The sequence below is a fragment of the Eleutherodactylus coqui genome, chromosome 12 (assembly GCF_035609145.1).
Source record: "Eleutherodactylus coqui strain aEleCoq1 chromosome 12, aEleCoq1.hap1, whole genome shotgun sequence".
NCBI lineage: Eukaryota > Metazoa > Chordata > Amphibia > Anura > Eleutherodactylidae > Eleutherodactylus > Eleutherodactylus coqui.
In genome coordinates, this window is record NC_089848.1 from 9,271,644 (window position 1) to 9,293,502 (window position 21,859).

The following is a 21,859-nucleotide window of genomic DNA, read 5'->3' on the forward strand; positions in this document are numbered from 1 at the left end:
AGTAGTTCCAAAGACTATTGCTCCTGTGTGAAAGAGGAGTAATCACTCACTGAATGGAGGTGGAGCGTGCCAGAGATCTCTTCCAGCCACCCTTCTTCATGCAGAGTAAACAGTTAGATAGATAATAATAATAAACTTTATTTGTATAGCGCCAACATATTCCGCAGCGCTTACATAGACAGGGGGGATACAGAAAGACAAAATACAAACATTACAGAACCGCGGTTACATATAGAAATCAGTTGATGGAAAAAATAGGGGTTTGGGTCCTGCTCCAATGAGCTTACATACTACAAGTAATGGGGTGATACAGAAGGTAAAGGGCTGGAGATATGCACGGTATGGCGAGGTGGAGAGTGAGGAGTGTTATACACATAGACAATGGTCAGACATTTAGCCGTGTGACGGCAGAAACGGTGTGACTGCAGGAGCGGTTTATGATGGCTAGCAGGGATTGCAGTCAGTAGGTCAGGGAGCATGTTATCAGGCGGAGTACAGAGAGGTTTTTTTCTTAGATAGATGAACAACTGCCTATTTAGATTGTTAATACTGCCAATCAGAGGTGTAACTTGAAGCTCCTGGGCCCCAATTCAAAATTTGGAACAGGACCCCCAACTATAAGTCTTTATTCATGGTACTGGGCTCCCTATATGGGAAGAGAGGCCTTTTGGGCCCCCTAAGGCTCTTGGGCTTGGATGCAACCGCATCCCCTATAGTTACGCTCCTGCTTCCAATTGTCATTTGGTTTTTACGGCTGCATAAAACAAACAACAAATGATAAGTGAACAAATTATTATCCGTCACTCAATCGTAGGCCGTGTTTACACTGAACAATTATCATTCAGTTTACACAATCCAATAATTAATAGAACAAAAATCATTCAGAGTAAAAGGGCTCTTAGTGGTGAACACTCTGTGCCACTTGGGAAAAAAATGATACTATAAAGAATTCTAGATCTTGTTACATTCGAAGGAAGCCAAACACAACATATCCTTACCTTTCATTGTGTTGGGCTGTTGAGGGCAGACTCCAATCTTGTATGGCCACATTTACATACAAATGATTCTACACTGGGCCTAAACATTACCAGCATCAAGAGGTTTGTTTCTAATAGATGTCATAAATGGAGGTTCCCTGATATATTACCCAGAGTGGAGAGCAATTATAAATAGTGGATGGCATTTTAGAGTCCCGCCATGTATTCGGAGACGGGGTGGGGTGGCTACTTTCTAGAAAGAGGTTCTCTAGTGGAGACCATCTCTTTAGATTCAATATATTTGTTTTAGCTTTGCTTCAGAGAATAATACGTTTGAGCCCAACAGAATGTCCCTCCAGAAAGATATATTGTATGCAAGTTTCACATATATCATTCTCTCTTTTAGTTTTAAGGAATGGTCATACAGGCAAGGAATTGTAAACAAGCTATCTTATTTCATTACAATAGACTGCAAAGTACTTCTAAGAATGTGGATTTCTGCTAGCAAGAAGCAATAAATAGGGCTCTGTGAGTAATGGACTGGTCTGTAAAGGAGAAATTTATGTGATGAAGTCATGTAATTTTGTGGGGGTCTAATGTGAGTTCAAATTTACAAGTCACCCTTCATAAGATGTAGTTCCCTTGTGCTTACAAAATCATCGAGCAACTTTTCAGACTTGCTTAGAAAATGGCACAGACAGCAATGATATAAAAATGTTACAAATCGCTGAAATAATCACTGATATGTTGCCCTTTAACATTTATCTATTTAGACCATTTAAGTGACTTTTCGGCTTTTTACTAATCTCCAATAATTAGACCCCTGAACATTAAGATAAGATTAATGTCTATGCTAGGAAGACATCAGAATACAAAATCAGGCCTAATGAAATGTTAATACTTACGATAGTGGGGATCGATGTAACCATTTCGTGGGTCCATAGTAAATACAGTGCCCCGGTAAGGAACAGATGGTTCAGGCAAGTGTGTAATAGAGCCATGAATCTCTTTCTTTATTAAAGAGGTCCTCTCCTCACTAGATGTAGAAGGCTCTTCGCTGATTTTACCAAGGCTTTGTCCTCCTTGTGGTTGCATGGCAATTGCGTTCCTTCTTTCCCTGTGAAATATCTGTCCAGGACTTTCATCCTCTGAAAAACAAAACCAAATATGAATAAGTTTGGAAATCATCAAAAGTAATATAACATAGAAATCCCTCTCAAATTTAGAGTACCGAGACTGTAAAAACAGGATGTATGTAAAGTTTTTAGTTAAAGGAGTTTTACAGAACTTTACTATTGACTAGAAATGAGCGAGCACCAAAATGCTCAGGTTCTTGTTATTCAACCCGAGCTTTTTGTAATATTTGAGAGCTCTGTTCGAGTAACGAACCCCATTGAAGTCAATGGGAGACTCAAACATTTTTGCAATGGACCCGCCAGGTATCGAGCCTTTTTTCTCTCTCTCTCTCCTCCAGCCAGACACTGCTGTAGACCTGCACACGCTTGGCACGTCACAGCAGGAAGTGGTAAAAAGGGGAGGGGCCATAAAATTTTCTCGAACACGGTGTGGTGCTCGCTCGACTGACAAGCACCATTGAGTAGGCTACTACTACTCGAACGAGCATCAAGCTCAGACGAGCTAGCTCGCTCATCTCTACTATTGACCTATCCTCGGTTTAGGTCATCAATAGCTGACCAGCAAGGGCCCGCCTCTTAGGGTCCACACCAATCAGCAATTCGTCTGGACAGAGTTGGAAGCAGACAACCTTGCCTATATTGCAACAGATGGTTTTGGTAATGCAGCCACAGATCTAATGGAATTCAATGGGAGCTGCACCTAAAATACAGAGAAAGTCGCCTGCCCCTGGCTCTGTCCACAATTACAGTTGGCTGAGGGAATAACTGATCGTGGGGATCCAGAGGGGCTAAACCCCACGATCAACTATTGATAACTTATACTAAGCATAGGTCATCATTAGTAAAGTCCGGGAAAACACCTTTAAAAGATATTGATCAATTATCCACATATTAGATGATTACTTTCTTATCACTGGGGGTCTGACTGCAGAACCCCACACCTTGATTCCCTCATATGAATGGCGTGGCGGTGTGCATGCATGAGACCCCCAGCCGTCAAACATTTATCATCAGTCCTGTGGATAGGAGATAAAAGTTTTTTAGTGGGAAAGTTTCTAAGTTTCTGCATGCTAATACAATATAGTCCTATTAAAATGCTCTACGGCTCTCATATGCAAACTGCACATTTCCTTAACTGATTACTTATAGCTATTTCTAGTTTCCATTCATTTAGCAGATTTTATTAGAGTTTAATCCAACCATGTGTGAAAGGTTGATCCATTTGTGCTGTTAGATCTTTTGCACTTTGCCTTTCCTCTCTCCATAATGTGGCTGCACTACAAGTCTGTAGCTTATGTATATGGAATATAGGGTTTGCAAAATAAGTCCCTGCTGTAGGGATAAATATCAATCAAAAGAAGTAATATGCTCTAGAGTATATTCTAGTAATTACCGACTAGGAGCAACAACGAATCACTTTTAAGCCTTCAAAACACTTGCCATGTCTCCAAGTTGCACCCGAGAGGCGCGGGCACAACATGGACATCTATCCATGTGTTGGCCAATGTACAGTCAGCCTGCACATGCATTTGTATATCCTAATTCTCCTCCATGAAATGGGCAAGAATAGAACATGCGTTGAGGTTTTTCATGTAGACCATCAGTCCGCGTGAAAAAACGGTAGCGTGCATTAGCTCAATAGGCTATAATGAGTCCGCTTGCTGTACAGACCCAACAACGCTACTGTGCCAGAGGCCTTCTACTTACTATTATAAAGAATATACCTGCCCTTTAGTTTTGGTCTATATTATTTGTGGCTACTGTATATATGTATGGACAAGATAAAGTCTAGGTGGGTAATATAGCAAACACCAATATGCTTTGAAGTTCTTCATTACCAATATCTGTAAATGATGGGCTCTGTTATATCTGAGCGAACGCTCTTAATTACCAGGCAAACCAGCCTCGCTCGGTAAAAATTCACACTTGTGTTGCTACAAATGCTGACAACCGCAAATACGTGACCTGGCATTTTTTTAATTGCTGTAGTGTGATAAATTTAAGTGGCCGCCTAGTGCTAACGAGTAGAGCAAGCTGTTCTGTTTTGGACCAAAAAGTGTTCTTTTTGACAAAACCAATACAGTAAATGGTAGATCAGACCAAAGTCGCTCCATAGATGAACACTGAAGTCCGTCCAGCTCATGTGAAAGGCTTCATGTCGCAACAAAAATACCTTCTACTATTAAGAGTTTGGTCAGGGAATCCAAACTTTATAAGGTTGAGATGAAAAATAAAAATACATCAAAGCAATTAGCTTTTCATCCAGAAATGTGACCATGAAGGTCAAGTTTCTTTAGAGGAAGGAGAACAGGTAATGCAGAGATGTGTCCGCCACATGATTACAACATCTGGAATAGCTCAGTAGTGGCTCATATCTGATCTCTGTATTTGGATGACTCAGCGACAGAAATGGAGTTTTCTGCAAAAAATTATCTGCGAAGTTGAGCGGGATAAAGAGAAACTGCATAAAATGTACAAAGATGACTGAAAAGGGGTTGTCTGAGGAATATAATCTGTTTGGGGTTTTTTAAAATAAAGTTGGCCGGATAATCAACCGATTTCTCTGGGCGCGGATTCCCAAACCATGGGAGAGCAACTTAGGTGGCTTCATACGCACACAAACTTTTTGCACTCAATAGGCAGAGAATGGAAACCATTGATTTCAATGGGTTAATTCTCATTTCTCTTTTTTGCGCTCGCCTTTAAAAAAAAATAGAACCTGCTCCATGTTTGTGCACATTCGCACAGCAAAGGTCCTAATAGAAGTCTGTATCAGGTTAACAAATGCGCGCTCAATGCTTGCAAATGTGCAGCTCACTGTTAATTCTGTGAAAAAAGAACACATTTGGACCTCATTGGGCTAAATGACCCTTTAAATTACGGCTGGGGGGTGTCGCGTGTGCATATGAACAGGACGACATGTGCAAAAAAGTATAGTACAATGCACCGACACGTGCGAAAAGCAACCTTGTCACTGTGTCAATACGTTGTGTTGAAGTGTGCACAATTGCGCATAAGCTCATGTGAAGGAGCCCTTAGGGCCCTTTTACACGAGCCGATAAATCACTCAGTTTCCCGCAGGATTCTGAACACTTAGCATCAGTGTAAATGCATGTCCCGACTGAACAACGAACGAGAATTCATGCACTTCACGTTTGTCGTTCTGTTTCCAAATGCAGAAAAGTGAGCGGACGGATTGGCCTGTGTAAACAGGCAACCATTCACTTATGATCGACCGCCTGCTTACTGTGAGTGGAGGCAGACGGGCCGGAAAATCCCACGACCCACCTTGCCTCCATTAACAGGAACAACTATCGCTGGGCCGGCCTGTCGGGTATCTGCGCCCGATAGAATGTTCCATGTAAAAGAGCCCCCAGGTCACCTTCAAACATACCCTCATTGCTGTGGAATTTCTGCAGCAGATTTTGCTGTGCACTTCCACAGGATTCACAGTACAAGCCATGTAGGCAAAAATCTCCTTTACACGGAGCAGAGAATTTCCACACTGAATTCGCCTATTTCAAGCAGCGTTTGGAATGCATTTTACAGCGCTTTTTTGTGATGTACGATGAGGTGCATTAAAAAGTGCTAAAACGCACAAAAATAGAGCAGTCAGCATTCGTCTGCGAAGCCGCATTGATATCAAAGGAGGTGTTGTACTGCGATTAGCGCAGCACAGACAAAAATACCCCAAAACAGCTGTCTGTGTATGGTTGTCTTCTCCTTCTGGAGAAGATTCTGGCTTTGGCTCACAATTCCCAGTCATTGTTACAAGGCTTGTTAAAAAGTCTGACATTGACTTGCAGTAATGTTGCCTTCCAATAGGTGGTGCTACAGAGGTATTGTTGCATCTTCCTATTTGCATATTTCCCAGAAGAGCATGGATAGCCTTATAAGTCTCCTCCCACCTTCTAGGTGCTCTCCTTAAGGAGAATCGATACCCTTCTTGACGTACCAAAGCTTTTCTCACACTCCTTAATCCTGGCAACGTAGTATAAACCCTGCCACCTACTTAAAATCCTGATAACCAATGACAACAATCTACTAGGGTATGGTCCCACGTGGACAAGACCCCAACCTCCCAGGGTGGCCAACTGCCAGAAGATTTTGCAGATAAGAGGGCAGTATTTTACTACCACGTGTAATTAAAAAGACTCTTATATGTTGATAGCCATTAATTAACGTTTCGGTCACAGTGGACCTTATTCTGCTCATCACTGAGTGGTAGTTGTTGCTGGTATGGATGGAGGCGTTCTCAGGTAAGAGGACAGGTAGGCATAAATTAACCCTATAAAGACAAGTAGAAAACCCCTTCTATACCATTCGCTGGTGTACAAAGCAAAAATAATGCCTTGTCATACCCACAATGACTTTAGTTTTGGTAAAAAAACAAAATAAACTGCTGAAAACATACCAGTAACCAGAGGCGTAACGTGAAGCTCCTGGGCCCCAATGCAAAACCTGTAACAGGGCCCCGAACTATAATGCTGTATTCATACGGTAGTACTGGGCTCCCTATATGGAGAAGAGAGGCCTTATAAGCCCCCTGAGGCTCCTGGGCCCGGGTGCAACCACATCCCCTGCATCCTCTATAGTTACGCCAGTGCCAGCAACATATGAAATATATCCCAGAGTATATCCAGCACATATATAGCATCTGAAAGGATAAATGTGAACTTTGGTGCTCAGCGTTATGTAAATAGTTTATACCTCTGGCAGAACAAGAACAGAGAATTCCCAGGAGATGTCACTGCAAACAGTAAGTATTAACAGCTGTGACATCAGAATGCAGGGGAAAGGATAAATCACGCTAAACTTTTACACGTAGGTACTGACTTATTTCTTGTTTCAGTTCAATAAAAGAGACTAGATGTATACATATCAGATACAAGAGCCGTGAGGAAAAACAGACAGCCCGCTCTCAATCCTGAGAAAGTCTCATCATCCACTTGCACTGTTTTACTGGCCTTAGCAAGCAAGGGTCTTCCAGCAAACCTCTTCCCACACTTATTGTTTATTGAGCAGACCCCGTTACTATAGTCAAACAACCGTTTCTATGTAATGACATAGACATATGGACTGTAGAACTAGCAAAGACATTACAGAAAAAGTTCTGGTACAGCACATGAAAAGTATGAAAAGTTTCTTGTCTTCCTCATGCCTGTGGGGAAATAACTTGGTTGAAACCAAGTTATTGGTTTCCCACAGTGGCCCCTGTAGAAATAGTGATCCCCATAGTGGCTCCAGTAGTAATAGTGCCCCATAGTGGCCCCCAGTAGTAATAGTGACTACCAATAGTGGCTCCAGTAGTAATAGTGACTACCAATAGTGGCCTCCAGTAGTAATAGTGACTACCAATAGTGGCTCCAGTAGTAATAGTGATCCCCATTGTGGCTCCAGTAATAATAGTGCCCAATAGTGGCCCCAGTAGTAATAGTGACTCCCAATAGTGGCTCTAGTAATAATAGTGACCACCCCCTCCAAAGTGACCCCAACAGTAAGTGTCTCCTATATTGGTGGCCCCATCGGCCTCTGGCTGGGCAGCTTTCTACGGGCATTCCACTCACCCAGCCTGCAGCCCTGGTCTGGCGGCAGCCGCTACTTAGTCTGTGACTGCTGACCTTTCCCTCCAGTGTCTGTGCTGCATACCAGATGGCACACACAGATGGTGGTGGTGGGAAGTCAGTGGTCACAGACTCCGCACTGCCACCGACCGCAGCTGTAGGTTGGGTGAGAAGAATGCCTTGTAGCTTGTTACACGGTCGATGGGCCACATAAAATGAGGTACAGGGTCACATTCAAGAAGAAGAGGAAATGTATAAATATGGCGCTAGTCCAACGTGCCAAATTTTTCAATGTAATAACAAGCACAGTAAGACTTTCCTGTAGCTTGGAGGAAATACATTGGTCTACAGGTATGTGCCCCATTATTTTATTTCTGTCCAAATTATCTCCATACTAATTGCTACTGTTACTGCCGCTAGTTAACATGGAAACATTAATAGGGAAGGTATTTGGATATATTTCGTTTTTCTATGACCATGATGCACTGTGCATGAAGTAATATTATAGGGGCCTTGGAATTGAAGAGCTTTTGGCTTTGTGTTTAAAAAAAAGTTTTTTTTATTTTCTACTGTCGAGTGAAGGGGTTTTATATGTTTATTATAGTTTTACTTGTCATAGCCTAAATTCTAACCCAAAATCTAAACCAAAAATGCCTTTCAAGACTGTTTTTCTTAAAAGCCATGATTCAATAAACTGTGATTAATTCATGTTGAGAGCATTGATTGAAAGACGTAATTAAGTCCTGTTCTATTTTATCATAACATCACAAATAACATCCCCTAATTGTGACTGAAATCATGGAAATGAAATCCAGGTTTCCTCTGAAATTAACAGCTATACTTGGACTCATTTTAGCAATTAAGTTGATGTATTTGGCTGCGCTAAACTTCTCTTAAATTAGACTTACAATGCTAACACATGTTTTCAAATAGTGAAAACATTTAATATCCCAAAAATGGTAAGGTTTAACATGCCATGTTAGCGTTTAAGAGGTTGTGTATGTCATGAAAATATCACATTCTGTAAGCCAAGGTTCACTTTTAATGAGGACGAAATTTTTAGGAGTTAACCTTTTTGATGGGGCTTTAAACTTTGTGCCCGTGCACGCTTGATGATCCTTTAAACTTTGTGCCCGTGCACGCTTGATGATCCTTTAAACTTTGTGCCCGTGCAGGCTTGATGATCCTTTAAACTTTTCAATAGCTGACTTTATTAAATTTGATATGTGATAACTTGTATATGGAACTTTGTTACATTCCAAAACCAACTCTCAATTTATGTCAAAATTGTGTCTTGAGTTTAGCCCAACTTTATCATGCATGTGGAAAACTATACGATGCTACCTAAGTCTTAAGCAAATGCATGAAATCCCGAAACAGCATTAATATTTCTCTAGGTCGTCATTGGTAACAGACGACAAGGTTGTTGTCAAACACAACCCTAAAAAATTAGCTGAGCTCCAGTAGCGAAGGGGGAATGATACTTTTCCCTACATCAGGATGCTGTAAATTACAGAGGATACTTCCCCAAAATACAAATCACCAGAGCAAGCTGTGTGCAGACATTGAGGAGAATTTATTAAACTACCTGTGCCGGAATTACAGGCTTAAAAGTCATACATTTTAGCAAAAGTTACATTTGCACAAAATTTGTAACTTTTGAATCTTTTTTAGACACTTTCTAAAAGTGGGTGGGACTTAGCAAAGGAGCCTGGCATCCTGCAGCCCATCAACTCTACTATAAAAGATACTAAAAACTGTTTGAAATTATAGTGGAAATCTACACCCGCTCATAACTGATGTAGATTTCATATTTTGGTGCACAGAGATGCATCACATTTATTAGCAGGCCAGAGCTTCTTAAAGGGGTTGTCCCACGAAAGCAAGTAGGGTTATACACTTCTGTATGGCCATATTAATGAACTTTGTAATGTACATTGTGCATTAATTATGAGCCATACAGAAGTTATTCACTTAGCTGCTCCGGTGTTGGCGTCCCCGTCTCCATGGCGCCGACAGAAGCCTTCTTCTCCCTCGATTAGACGCGCTTGCGCAGTCTGCTCTTCTGTTCTGTTGAATGGGGCCCCTCTGGCGTGCTCGCACCGCACGGGTCTTCTGCGCATGCGCAGAAGACCTGTGCGGCATGAGCACGCCGGAGCGGCCCCATTCAACAGAACAGAAGAACAGAAGAGCAGACTGCACAAGCGCGTCTAATCGAGGGAGAAGAAGGCTTCGGTCGGCGCCATTGAGATTGGGACGCCAACACCGGAGGGGGTAAGTGAATAACTTCTGTATGGCTCATATTTAATGCACGATGTATATTACAAAGTGCATTAATATGGCCATACAGAAGTGTATAACCCCACTTGCTTTCATGGGACAACCCCTTTAAGGCCCCCTGCACACAAGCGGAAATTCCCGCAGAATTTCTGCCCATGTCCGCTTGCATAGGATTGCATTAGATAACGCAATCCTATACAGATGGCCGTGATAAGTGTGCGCGAAAAAACACGCGGAAAACAAGTCGCGGCATGTTCTATTTCGGTGCAGGTCTCACAGAGGCCCGCACAGAAATGTCAGTGGTGACGGGCCTGCTCCTTTCTGCGCAAGTGCCGGGAGCGAGTAAGCCGCAGGCCTCTGCAGGGGCACGGGACCGCATTCCACTGCGAGAATCCATGCAGCATGATCTGGCCCGGCCATCCGCAGGCGGTCTAAAGGAGTTGTCTGAGATGTTTTTTTTAAAAAAAAAAACATGCTCTCCAAGCAACAACATAGCAAATAGGCATATACTCACCTCCCCCAGCTCTTCACTGTGTGCAGCACTGCCACTCCTGGTCTCCTCTGTGATGTCACGTATACTGGCTGCAGCAGCCTGTTTACTGGACATCACAAGTTGCTGCCGCCAATAACAGAGCTCAGTACTCGATCGCTGAGCTCTGTCATTGGCTGCAGCAGCCTGTGACGTCCCATACAGAGGTGGACTGCAGCCTGTAAAAAAGCACTGGGAATGCAGCAGTAGTGCGGGAGATGCAGGAAGCCGGGATAAAGGCGTATATATCTGTTGTTTCATGGAGAACATATTTCTGAGAAAAAAAAACATCTCGGACAACCCCTTTAATAAGTTTGGCACACTTCACTTCAGGGCACTCCCTATTTAGACTGGTATATAAAATGCTGGCCTAAGTAAATTTTCCCTATTGCACTAACATGGAATGCTGGAATATCTCAGCTCAGAAACCCACAGAACTGTGAATGCAGCTATAGCTCATGATATCTGCAATATACGCTATATAATATATTTTGGCAGCTTTTCAACTCTATCCAAAATGGCTACATGACCTCCATCATAAGTAAATGAACTAACTGCAGAGTCCACCATATACCGTACACAGGGCTGTAAGGCCGGCTTCACACGGGTGTATTTTACCACATTTTTTCAAGCGCAAAACACAGAGAAAAGAACCCCTTAAAGGGGTTGTCCCGCGCCGAAACGGGTTTTTTTTTTTTTCAACAGCCCCCCCGTTCGGCGCGAGACAAACCCGATGCAGGGACCTAAAAAAAAATCCGCACAGCGCTTACCTGAATCCCCGCGCTCCGGTGACTTCTTACTTACCTTGCGAAGATGGCCGCCGGGATCTTCTCCCTCGGTGGACCGCAGGGCTTCTGTGCGGTCCATTGCCGATTCCAGCCTCCTGATTGGCTGGAATCGGCACGTGACGGGGCGGAGCTACACGGAGCCGCTCTCCGGCACGAGCGGCCCCATTGAGAAAAGAAGAAGACCGGACTGCGCAAGCGCGTCTAATCCGGCGATTAGATGCTGAAAATTAGACGGCTCCATGGAGACGAGGACGCTAGCAACGGAGCAGGTAAGTGAATAACTTCTGTATGGCTCATAATTAATGCACGATGTACATTACAAAGTGCATTAATATGGCCATACAGAAGTGTATAGACCCACTTGCTGCCGCGGGACAACCCCTTTAATGTCAATGGTTTCATTCTCATTTCCTGTTTTTGCGTGGTCATTTCTCATGCTCACAAAAAAATAGAACCTTCTCTATCCTTTTGCACTTCTATGCACCAAAGGCCCGCATAGAAGTCTATGGGGGGTGCAAAAATGAGCGTGCAAGGGTATGCATGAAATACTGCACAATTCCTTGAGAAAAATAACACATCCGGAACTCATTAAGCCAAATAGCCATTAAAATTGGGGCGTGTTTGTCTGCCGCATGCAAATGACCCTGATCTGTGTGCGCAAAAAGTGCAATGAAATGCGCCAGTAGGGGCGCAAAAAAGCCTTATACAAATATGTCGTGCTGAGGTGTAGGCAAAAATGCCTGTGTAAAGCCGTCCTAAGGTTAACATTTCTGAAGTACTGTATTTGCCCCTTATTAGGCTTGGTGGGCAGAGCCAAAAGTGCAAGAGATTTGGATTTTTAAAAATATACATAGTGGCATGAAAAATTTTTAAGAAGTCACCAAAAAGTTAAAAAAAAGGCTTAGGCTTAGATAAAAACTTAATTTAAACAGTTAGTCATTTTCGGAAGACAATTTGCCTTTAAGACCCAGCTCAATCATTTCAGGCCACATGACAAGATGTGTCCAGTCATAGCTGATATAACTTGGATACACTCATGTCTTACTGGGTGCTACATTATTATCAGCACTTTCTGGAGTGTTTGGAATCCACATCTTTTCAGTTAGTTTGTAAATTTACCGTTAACAATCAAGACTTTAAACTCTTGGCAAAGATGCATATCTATATATATATAAAGCTGGAAGCCCTCACTGACTGACTGACTCACTGACTGACTGACTGACTCACTGACTGACTGACTCACTGACTGACTCACTGACTGACTGACTGACTGACTGACTGACTGACTGACTCACTGACTGACTCACTGACTGACTGACTGACTGACTGACTGACTGACTGACTCACTGACTGACTCACTGACTGACTGACTGACTCACTGACTCACTGACTGACTGACTGACTGACTGACTGACTCACTGACTGACTGACTGACTGACTCACTGACTGACTGACTCACTGACTGACTGACTCACTGACTCACTGACTCACTGACTGACTCACTGACTGACTGACTCACTGACTCACTGACTCACTGACTGACTCACTGACTCACTGACTGACTCACTGACTGACTGACTGACTCACTCACTGACTGACTGACTGACTGACTGACTCACTGACTGACTCACTGACTGACTGACTGACTCACTGACTGACTCACTGACTCACTGACTGACTCACTGACTCACTGACTGACTGACTCACTGACTGACTGACTGACTGACTGACTCACTGACTGACTGACTGACTGACTCACTGACTCACTGACTGACTGACTGACTGACTGACTGACTGACTCACTGACTGACTGACTGACTGACTCACTGACTGACTCACTGACTGACTCACTGACTGACTGACTGACTCACTGACTCACTGACTCACTGACTGACTCGCTGAAATAGGAAAAGTAATTGGGTCCCAACTCGATTATTCAATTCTAGCGCAAAAGAATTGGCGTCAAAATTTAACGTACATAATCTAAATCTCTCACTTTCCGGTGTCATAGAAACAGGAAATTTGGCACGAGCATTGATTATGTCATAAATAGGAAAAGCTAATGGGTCCCAACTCGATTATTCAATTCTATGCGCAAAATAATTAGCGTCAAACTTTTACGTACGGAATGTATTTTTCTCACTTTTCAGTGTCGTAGAAACGTGAAATTTGGCAGGAGCATTGATTATGTCATAAATAAGAAAAGCTAATGGGTCCCAACTCGATTATTCAATTCTATGCGCAAAAGAATTAGCGTCCAAATGTTACATACGGAATGTATTTTTCTCACTTTCCGGTGTCATAGAAACGTGAAATTTGGCACGAGCATTGATTATGTCATAAATAGGAAAAGCTAATGGGTCCCAACTCCATTATTCAATTCTATGCGCAAAAGAATTAGCGTCCAAATTTTACGTGCGGAATTTAATTTTCTCACTTTCCGGTGTCATAGAAATGTGAAATTTGGCACGAGCATTGATTATGTCATAAATAGGAAAAGCTAATGGGTCCCACCTCGATTGTTCAATTCTAAGCGCAAAAGAATTAGCGTCCACATTTTACGTATGGAATCTAATTCTCTCACTTCCTGATGTCATTTTATATAAAGGAAACGTCGCATGGTTACCTCCCATGGTGTTTCCTGGGTAACACAGAGAACTACGCAAAATGGTGAACATATGTTTTTCCGGTATCTCTAAAGCAACCACGACTTCATAAGATTTCTGTGTGAACACCAGATAAACACCAGTACCAAATTAACTCGGGCGAAGCGGGTATATCAGCTAGTAACAGATAAAACTGATCCTATTTCTATAAAGTGTATCATGAACAAGCTGCGAGTGATTGGAAACACCATGTGATACTATTAATACTGTTAATGTAATCCAGGGAAATGTACAATGCAACATTGTACATCATTCTTTCAAGCACATCTGTACATCATGCTGCCACCCAAGTTTGTTCATCATTCGTTCTATTAAGAAAACATATAATGCCGGTGATCAGTCTGCCAAATCTCACACAAACATGTAGTGCATTCTAAACTTCTGCAAAATAGAAATAAACTTTAGTGCTACTGTAATTTCCTATATAAATTCTAACCTATTCATGCAATTAAAAAGCAGAGTAATTCAGGAATCATCCTTAAATGTGTTGAAAAAACATGCCAAATTTTACCAAAATTTTTTCATAAAGAAAACTGCAAAAAAGAAGACGAAAGAATAAATTTGTTTAGCTTCCCTGTTCTGTAGGCTTCTACTTCCTCAGACTGACACCAAATTCCATCAGGCAAACATTATGTTAAGAGTTTACCTCCTGCCCCACATCACACAGTTGCCTTTCAAAGAGACAGATATAAACTTGACAGTGCACGCACTCCAGAATACAAATAGCTGAGGGATTTGCAAGACTTTTTCCCTCTCTATGCTAACAGTGAGAAGAAACTTCCCCAGCAATAATTCTGCCTGCTGTAAGTGTAGCAGGCACTTCAGCTGGCCAAAGACGAAAGCTGCCTAATCTTGTTCTGCTGAACTGAATTGTTCAATAAGATTTTTAAGAGGATGTGTAGACAGGCTGCGCCAAGCCAAATTATTGACAGAAACATACTGTCCGCCATGGCAACAAGTAGGAGTCTATTGCAAAAATGTAAGCAAACAGCCCACTTCTCCGGCAGTAAGTGCCAAAAGATTTCGACAGCCAAACACAAGACAACTGTTACTGCTTGTCCAGGTTTTTCAGCAGACAGTTTTAGAAGCAAAAGCAACATCCGATCAGCTAAAATGTTCTTCCCAGATGAATGCCTCACAGTTTAAGAAAGACATTCACTTTTTTTTTTCTCTGCAACATATTTCCTACTTTCCTGCACACGTGCTCTTAGGAATGGATACATCGTGCAACTCTCACCAATATGTATACAATGGATTATATTTACTAACTTCTCAAGCTGTAAATAAAGTTCTAGACCACATTGGATTTTTCATGCAATTTGACTGTTAACTATTGAAACATTAAAAAAAAGTTAAAATAATGTATAAAGTTTAGACAAAAAGTTTACCTAAAGTTACTAGTGAGCAATCTCCATACTATCCTTTACTCGTAACAACACTAAATAAGCAGCATCAAATCATTACCAAGGTGCTTCAAGTACGGAGAGGTCTTTCATCAAGTAGAATGTAGGCATGCAACAGGTTAGCATCTATACATGGGGCAAGCAATATCATTTTCCAATAGTCAGGGATTTGTAATGTCTAGACCAGAATAATAGAGAATACTCACAATCACACAGAAAATCAGCGTGGCTCTCGGGATGGGTTAATTCTTTCAAAGACATGTCCTACTTGTGCAGAAATGCAGTCCTTTTGCAGGCTCTACTCCTCTTTCTCTCTCTCTGCCCCATTAGATGAATTAAGAGTTTGGTACCATGCTAAATTTAACAAGCTCATTAGTATTCCCGGGGAGTTCCCACTAGTGAACTCTCCCTCTTCCAACAATCCTTCCCTGTTTTTTTTTTTTTTTTTGGGGGGTCACTTGGCTATCATGAAATCAAACTAGTGCCCTTCTGGCACAATAGGGCTGGTAAGCGGAAAGTTTATTATTTTGGTTTATGCTAAATAAATAATGGCTTTGTATACGTTGTACTGCATTATTTTGTGAGAGGTCAACAGCAACATTTTGATGCAGGGTCAACAGCAACTTAAGGGAAACTTGACAGACGTTGCGGTGAGGCAACACTTTGGCGTTAACTTAGCTCAAGTTGCAAACACACCCTGCCAGTAGAGGGGCTGTGTAGGAATGCATATTATCATACAGAGGTAGGGGAATCTATTCTTTGCCAAATTTGCGACTGCACAGAGACTGCTCATTCACCTCTCCCCAGCCAGAGAGCTGCTCAGCTCAATTCACCCCACACAAAGGCTGAAGACCAGACCTCAATGGACCGAGTGAAACATGTTCAAAACTAGGCTCTCTATTGTGACTGAATTTCTTAACATCTTTTCAAAAAGCGGAGAATGCCTTGAGGCTAAAGGAAGAAACAGGCTAATGGTGAATTGGGAATACTGAGCAAATTTCAGAGCCCTTTCCTCCTAGCTTTTGAGGTTGAAAGCAAGCTCTTTCCTTTCAAGTTTCAAAGTCCTTTTTCCTCCCGCAGTGTCACAGAAGGATTTGAAAAGAAGGTAATTGTGCTCACACTCTCCCTGATCAGAGCTTACGTCCTATTTCTGGTATTTCGAAATACTTCTTGCAATAATGGTGCGTGTAGCTCAATCCCTTAGCCGTCCTGTACTCTGCAATTGCTCATTAAATGAACAATTGCTGGTATAAAATGCCTTTTATGTTCAAGGTCTGGATATAAGATAAGCATTCCAGTACTCTAAATTTGGTTTACTAAGGAAACTCGTCTCCATCATTAAATCACAACCACTAAAGTCAGCGTATGAGTCTATCCCAGAAAAGCAGCAGCTTGACAATGCAGCCACTGCATATATGACACTGTGCAAATGGGAGCAGACATATCTACCTCCAAGGAGCACTGTGTGCTTATGTGCTTGGAAGGATCTTTAAAAAGGGTCTGTCAGATCTCCTGACTTGTCTGTTTCAGTAAATACTTGTAGTCCTCATCAGATAACACCTTTCCTCGCAACTTTCTGTTCCTCTGTTATTCCTCCTGAATACCTATGAATAAATTGAAAACTGGGTGTTAACATTCCACTTGACATTCCCCTGGGTGTTAACATTTCCCTTGCTGTATCCCTACATAGTCTGGTATTGTCAGCACTGATTGGACAATGTGAGAGTGTCCTGGGACACTCCCAAACTGGTAACGCCTAGTTGTCAATTTATTTATGAACATTCATGAAGAGTAACAGAGGAACAGCACAATGCAGAATTTTACTACAACATGTTCCAGAACTTTGTATTCTGTCTAACTAATAAGGAAAAAAGCCTGCCTAAAACCAGAACGATCGCCCTGACAAGGGCAACCCGACATCAGGAACCTGAGGGCTACATAGACTGCCCTTAGATGGAAAATGGGTGACATTTGTCAAATGTTAATAACAATTATACAACAGCATAAGAAAGCCGATGTAAACACCAGAATGATTCATATGGACCAGAATAGAACTCCACAAACAGACAGGTAAAAGGCGCCCTCTGAGAGGAGGAGCATGAATATGCATACAATAATAGTGGCTGATTGGCTGGAACACAGTGCTATTTGGAGGTAGACAATACCTCCCTGCTGACCAATCAGACCACATATCACCAGAAGATGTGACCTGGTCAGTCCCTGTCTCCGAATAACAGTGAATGCTACCACATGAACTGGACTAATATCAACCTTGACCTATCTTAGTGTAGCGGACGTTGCACAGCAATATTGTGGTGGCCAGCACATCGTGACAACATGTTACATAAATGCTGCATTTCATTTTTTGGCCAGTGGTCTATGTGGATGGCCAAAAATACTGTTCATCAATTTAACCATGTGCAGAGCATGGAGTGGGCAATAAAATAATCTTTTATTGTCCTTCTAGCTGGCAGCAGGGGGGCTACCAACCACTACAAACTAAGTGATCTGTCACCAAATGCTTTCATGGCTTTGATACTGGGATTTTTCTTCTTGACAGCCCCTGATGTACCAGAACTAGAAGAGGAATGAACAACAGGCCTTTCTACAACACAGATATAGGGCTAAATATCATTGCACTGCTTCACTAAACAACTAAACCGCAAGCAAAGTTGTATCTTTTCTTCAAAGCCTGTGTGAAGTTGAAAGTTATTTGCACAAATTACCCAGAGGAGAATGCATGGCCATATAAGTCTCTTCATTCACCTCTCAAGTGTCTTCTCACACCCCTTCTGGGTGCTCTCCTTGGGGAAAGATGATGCCATTCCCTGGCCCACTCTCCCCCTAGGTGTCTCCACACACTTTTTGGGTGCTCTCCTTAAGGAGAGACGACACCCCTCTTGACCAAAGTTACAAGAAAATACATTTATTCAGTTATCTCATCTCCTAATATCAAGAAAAAGCTGCAGTAGAACCTTCAATTGGATTTACTAAGATATTTCATATACAAGTACCCAGGCAAGTTCCCAAGTGTGGACAGTTTTCATAAAGAAATCTGTATTTATAGCTGTTCAAGCTAAACACATTCAACAAGATCTTCTGCCTAAGGAACCACCACAAAGTCATGCTGGATTGTACCGGGGTATTGGATGTCTCTATTGTTGCTATTAGAAGATCAGTAGCTTTACTGGTCATTGAATTCAATGGGTCAATGGGAGATACTATTAATTTTAAATTGAAATCTTTAGTATATCATTAGTGGAACAGGCTGCCACGGGAGGTGGTGAGTTCTCCTTCAATTGAAGTCTTCAAACAGAGACTGGAGAAATATCTGTCTGGCATGATGTAGTGAATCCTGCACTGAGCAGGGGGTTGGACGAGATGACCCTGGAGGTCCATTCCATCTCTACCATTCTATGATTCTATATTACAGTTTGGAAAAGGGAATACTAAGACATCTTTACTTCATCAATCATCTCAAGCCTATACCGTAAAGTTCAATATCAAAACGGTTCTGATACCACATTATGTTACATTTGATTTAAATTATGCAAGACCAAAACTTGAGATGTCAAATCACAATAAAGAGGTCAAAAGCTAAACATTTGGACGTTACCATATGACATCTGTTAAAGGTAAGAACAACATTTTTTAAAGAGTCTCTATAGTGAGAAAGGTTTTGTTTTCAGTGTTGTTTTTAACATTTCTCAACATCCCCATCTGTTCTTTCTGAAAGTAGCAGTTCTTTCTGTGCTAACATCTGGATTCCATACGTTACGGGCATAAGGTTCTTCCATGCCATGATTTGTCCAACTGATAACAATAAAGTGATTTTCTTTTGGATTAACTTCTGTGTACTATATATATATATATATATACACACACTACTCAAAAAATGAGGTGAACGCTTAAATCACAAGTCAGATCTTAATGAATGAAGATTCATGTTAAAAATCTTTACTGATATAAACTATATAATTCGCTGAGAACAAAATGACCTATCAATTGAAAAACAAAAACATCAATCTACTGACAGCTGGATTCCAAATCACCCAGAAAATCAATTTGCGTGAATTTAATTACAGCAACCCATAAAGTGACTCAGTAGTGTGTATGGCCCCCACGAGCTTGTATGCATTCCTGACAACATGTGCTGATGCCCATGGTAAGACATGGGAAGGCTTCCTGGTGGCTAGTCAATGCAATCACTGCCTTCACCATCCAGGAACTGCCTATACACATGAACCACATGAGGTTGGTCACTGTCATGCCCTAGAAGGAACCCAAGGCCCACTGATCAAGTTTAAGCTCTGACAATGACTCTGAGGATTTCATCCCAATACCTAACAGTATAAGGGTACAGTTGGCTATCGCATGAATGTTTGTGCGACCCTAGAAGGATGTCTCCTCAGACCATCACTGCCCCATCACCAAACCAATCATATCAGATGATGTTACAGGCGGCATAACATTCACCATGGCATCTCCACGTCTGTCATATGTGTTCAGTGTGCACCGGTTCTGGTGTTCTTGGGTGAATGTGAATCGAGCTGGGCTATGAGCACAGGTCCCACTACAAGACATCGGGTCCTCATGATACCCCCATAGAGGGTCAGAAACATACAGATCAGTAGCCTCCTGGAGGTAATTTTTTAGGGGTCTGGCAGTGCTTCTTCTGTTCCTCCTCGCACAAAGGAGCAGATATCTCTCCTGATGTTGGGTTCCTGTTCTTCTATGGTCTTGTCAAGTTCTCTTTTTGTAATGGTCCATGCCCCGATATCTGCTCCATGCTTTTGAGACTGTGCTGGGAGATACAGCTAACCGTCTTGTCACAATGTGTAGATATGCCATCCTGGAGGAGCAGGACTGCCTATACAACCTGACTGGGCTGTAGGCACTACCTCATGCTACCGGTAATGACAAGGACACCAGAAAAACTCAGTTAGGAAGGATAAGGAGAGAATAATTGTCTGTGGCCACCACCTGCAAAACCATTTCTTTTTGGGGGTTGTACTGCTGTTGTCTCTCTAATGCACCTGTTGTCACTTTATTTGCACCAACACAAATAAAATTGAGTAACAATCACTTCTGCTTCCTAATTGGATTCCTATCCCTGAAGATATTATTCGTAAAAATATTCAAAGTATTACAGCTGGAAGTACATATCATGGAGAGGCCCTGAACGTATAGAGAGTCCCGAAAGTGTGGAAACACCCATGTAGGATGAAAACAAAAATGGTTTGGCAGACAGTGATTACATTTTGCAGGAAGAGGGAAACGAGTTAGGACATGTGACTGACATACAATGGCTAATGTGAAGGCTGCCATATGGGATTCCAGTGGCAAAGTTGGTGAGTGATATCTGCAGAGAATTCCACCAGATGAAGATAATCGTGTAAACACGGCCAACGATTTAACGATGAATGTTACTTTGTTGTTCAAAATTATTGTTCATCATTTGTAAGTCGTTTCATGTAAAAGTCAATCGTTCCGTCATTCTCAGACCATTTCCAGACTTCCCTGACAGATCAACAATGGATTGAATGAGCTATGATGAAAAATGCTGAAAAACCTTAAATCATTATTCATGTGTTTAAATGGACATCATTTGCAAGCAAATGACTCAGTCATCATTCGCTTGTTCCAATGACTAATTGCTCCATGTAAAAGGACACTAAGTCCCAGTAGGAGATCTGTTAGTGTGCTGAACTGACAACTTAAGGCCCTTTTACATTCAACAATTACCACTCAAAATTCGCCCAAGTGGCCATAAATGAGCGATAATTGTTACACGTAAATGCAGGCATCATGCAGTTTTCGTTTGAATGATGGACTTTACTTCACAAAAAATCCAACGTTCAGCCACTAAAAGACTGAGCAAATACGTTCCATTTTAAATGTGTTTCACTCATCTTTCAAAAGACTGCAGGATGTTCTCCCCACAGCATGTAGGTGAACAATGGAATGTGTTGGCAGCTGTTTACACAGCTGGGTGTGTGTGTTTAACCACAAGCTGGGCTCTTCAATCAACTCATGGGGGTCCTTTTACTTTCAAATGAAGATGATTAAGTGTTAATGGCCACTAATGGCCATTAACACTTTATGCAAATAGATCACTAAATCTTTTGGCCATTTAAAAGATTATCTTTGCATATAAAAGGACCTTAAGTTTGCAGCCCTTAGGCTGGGTTCACACAGGGTGGATTAGCAGTGGAAATTCCGTCCAAAATTTCGTTGCGGCAAATCCGATTGTGGCCACTACTCCCAGGATTAGCCAGCAGAAGCTGGCGCTGCAGCGCGGATTCCCCGGCCGCAGCATGTGAATTGATTTATTTTTTCCGTTGTGGCCACGCCCTCCTCTATGGGAGCGCCAGCCGCAACGGAAAAGCATGCGGCCAAGCCTTATCTCTCCTCTCCTGCACTTTTTATTAGCTAAATTATGACCACAAGAAAGATAAACTTTGTTGCGGTCATAAAATAGCTATTTAAGAGCATAAGAGAGCAGAGGGAAACTAA

At 42.0% G+C, this 21,859-nt stretch overlaps 1 protein-coding gene across 8 annotated transcripts in view; it reads right to left on the reverse strand.

Annotated features, from left to right (window-relative positions):
- The window catches only part of GLI3 (GLI family zinc finger 3), a 244,228-nt gene that overhangs the window by 155,707 nt on the left and 66,662 nt on the right, over window positions 1-21,859 (reverse strand). For 7 of the 8 annotated variants that reach the window (XM_066585474.1, XM_066585471.1, XM_066585470.1 and 4 more), the window contains one exon: window positions 1,883-2,125. In XM_066585474.1, coding sequence (XP_066441571.1) covers window positions 1,883-2,072 — 190 coding nt within the window. In that variant the 5' untranslated portion in view covers window positions 2,073-2,125. Of the gene's footprint in view, window positions 1-1,882; window positions 2,126-16,792; window positions 16,948-21,859 lie in introns of all 8 variants that reach the window. The other variant, XM_066585472.1, reaches the window with a different exon arrangement.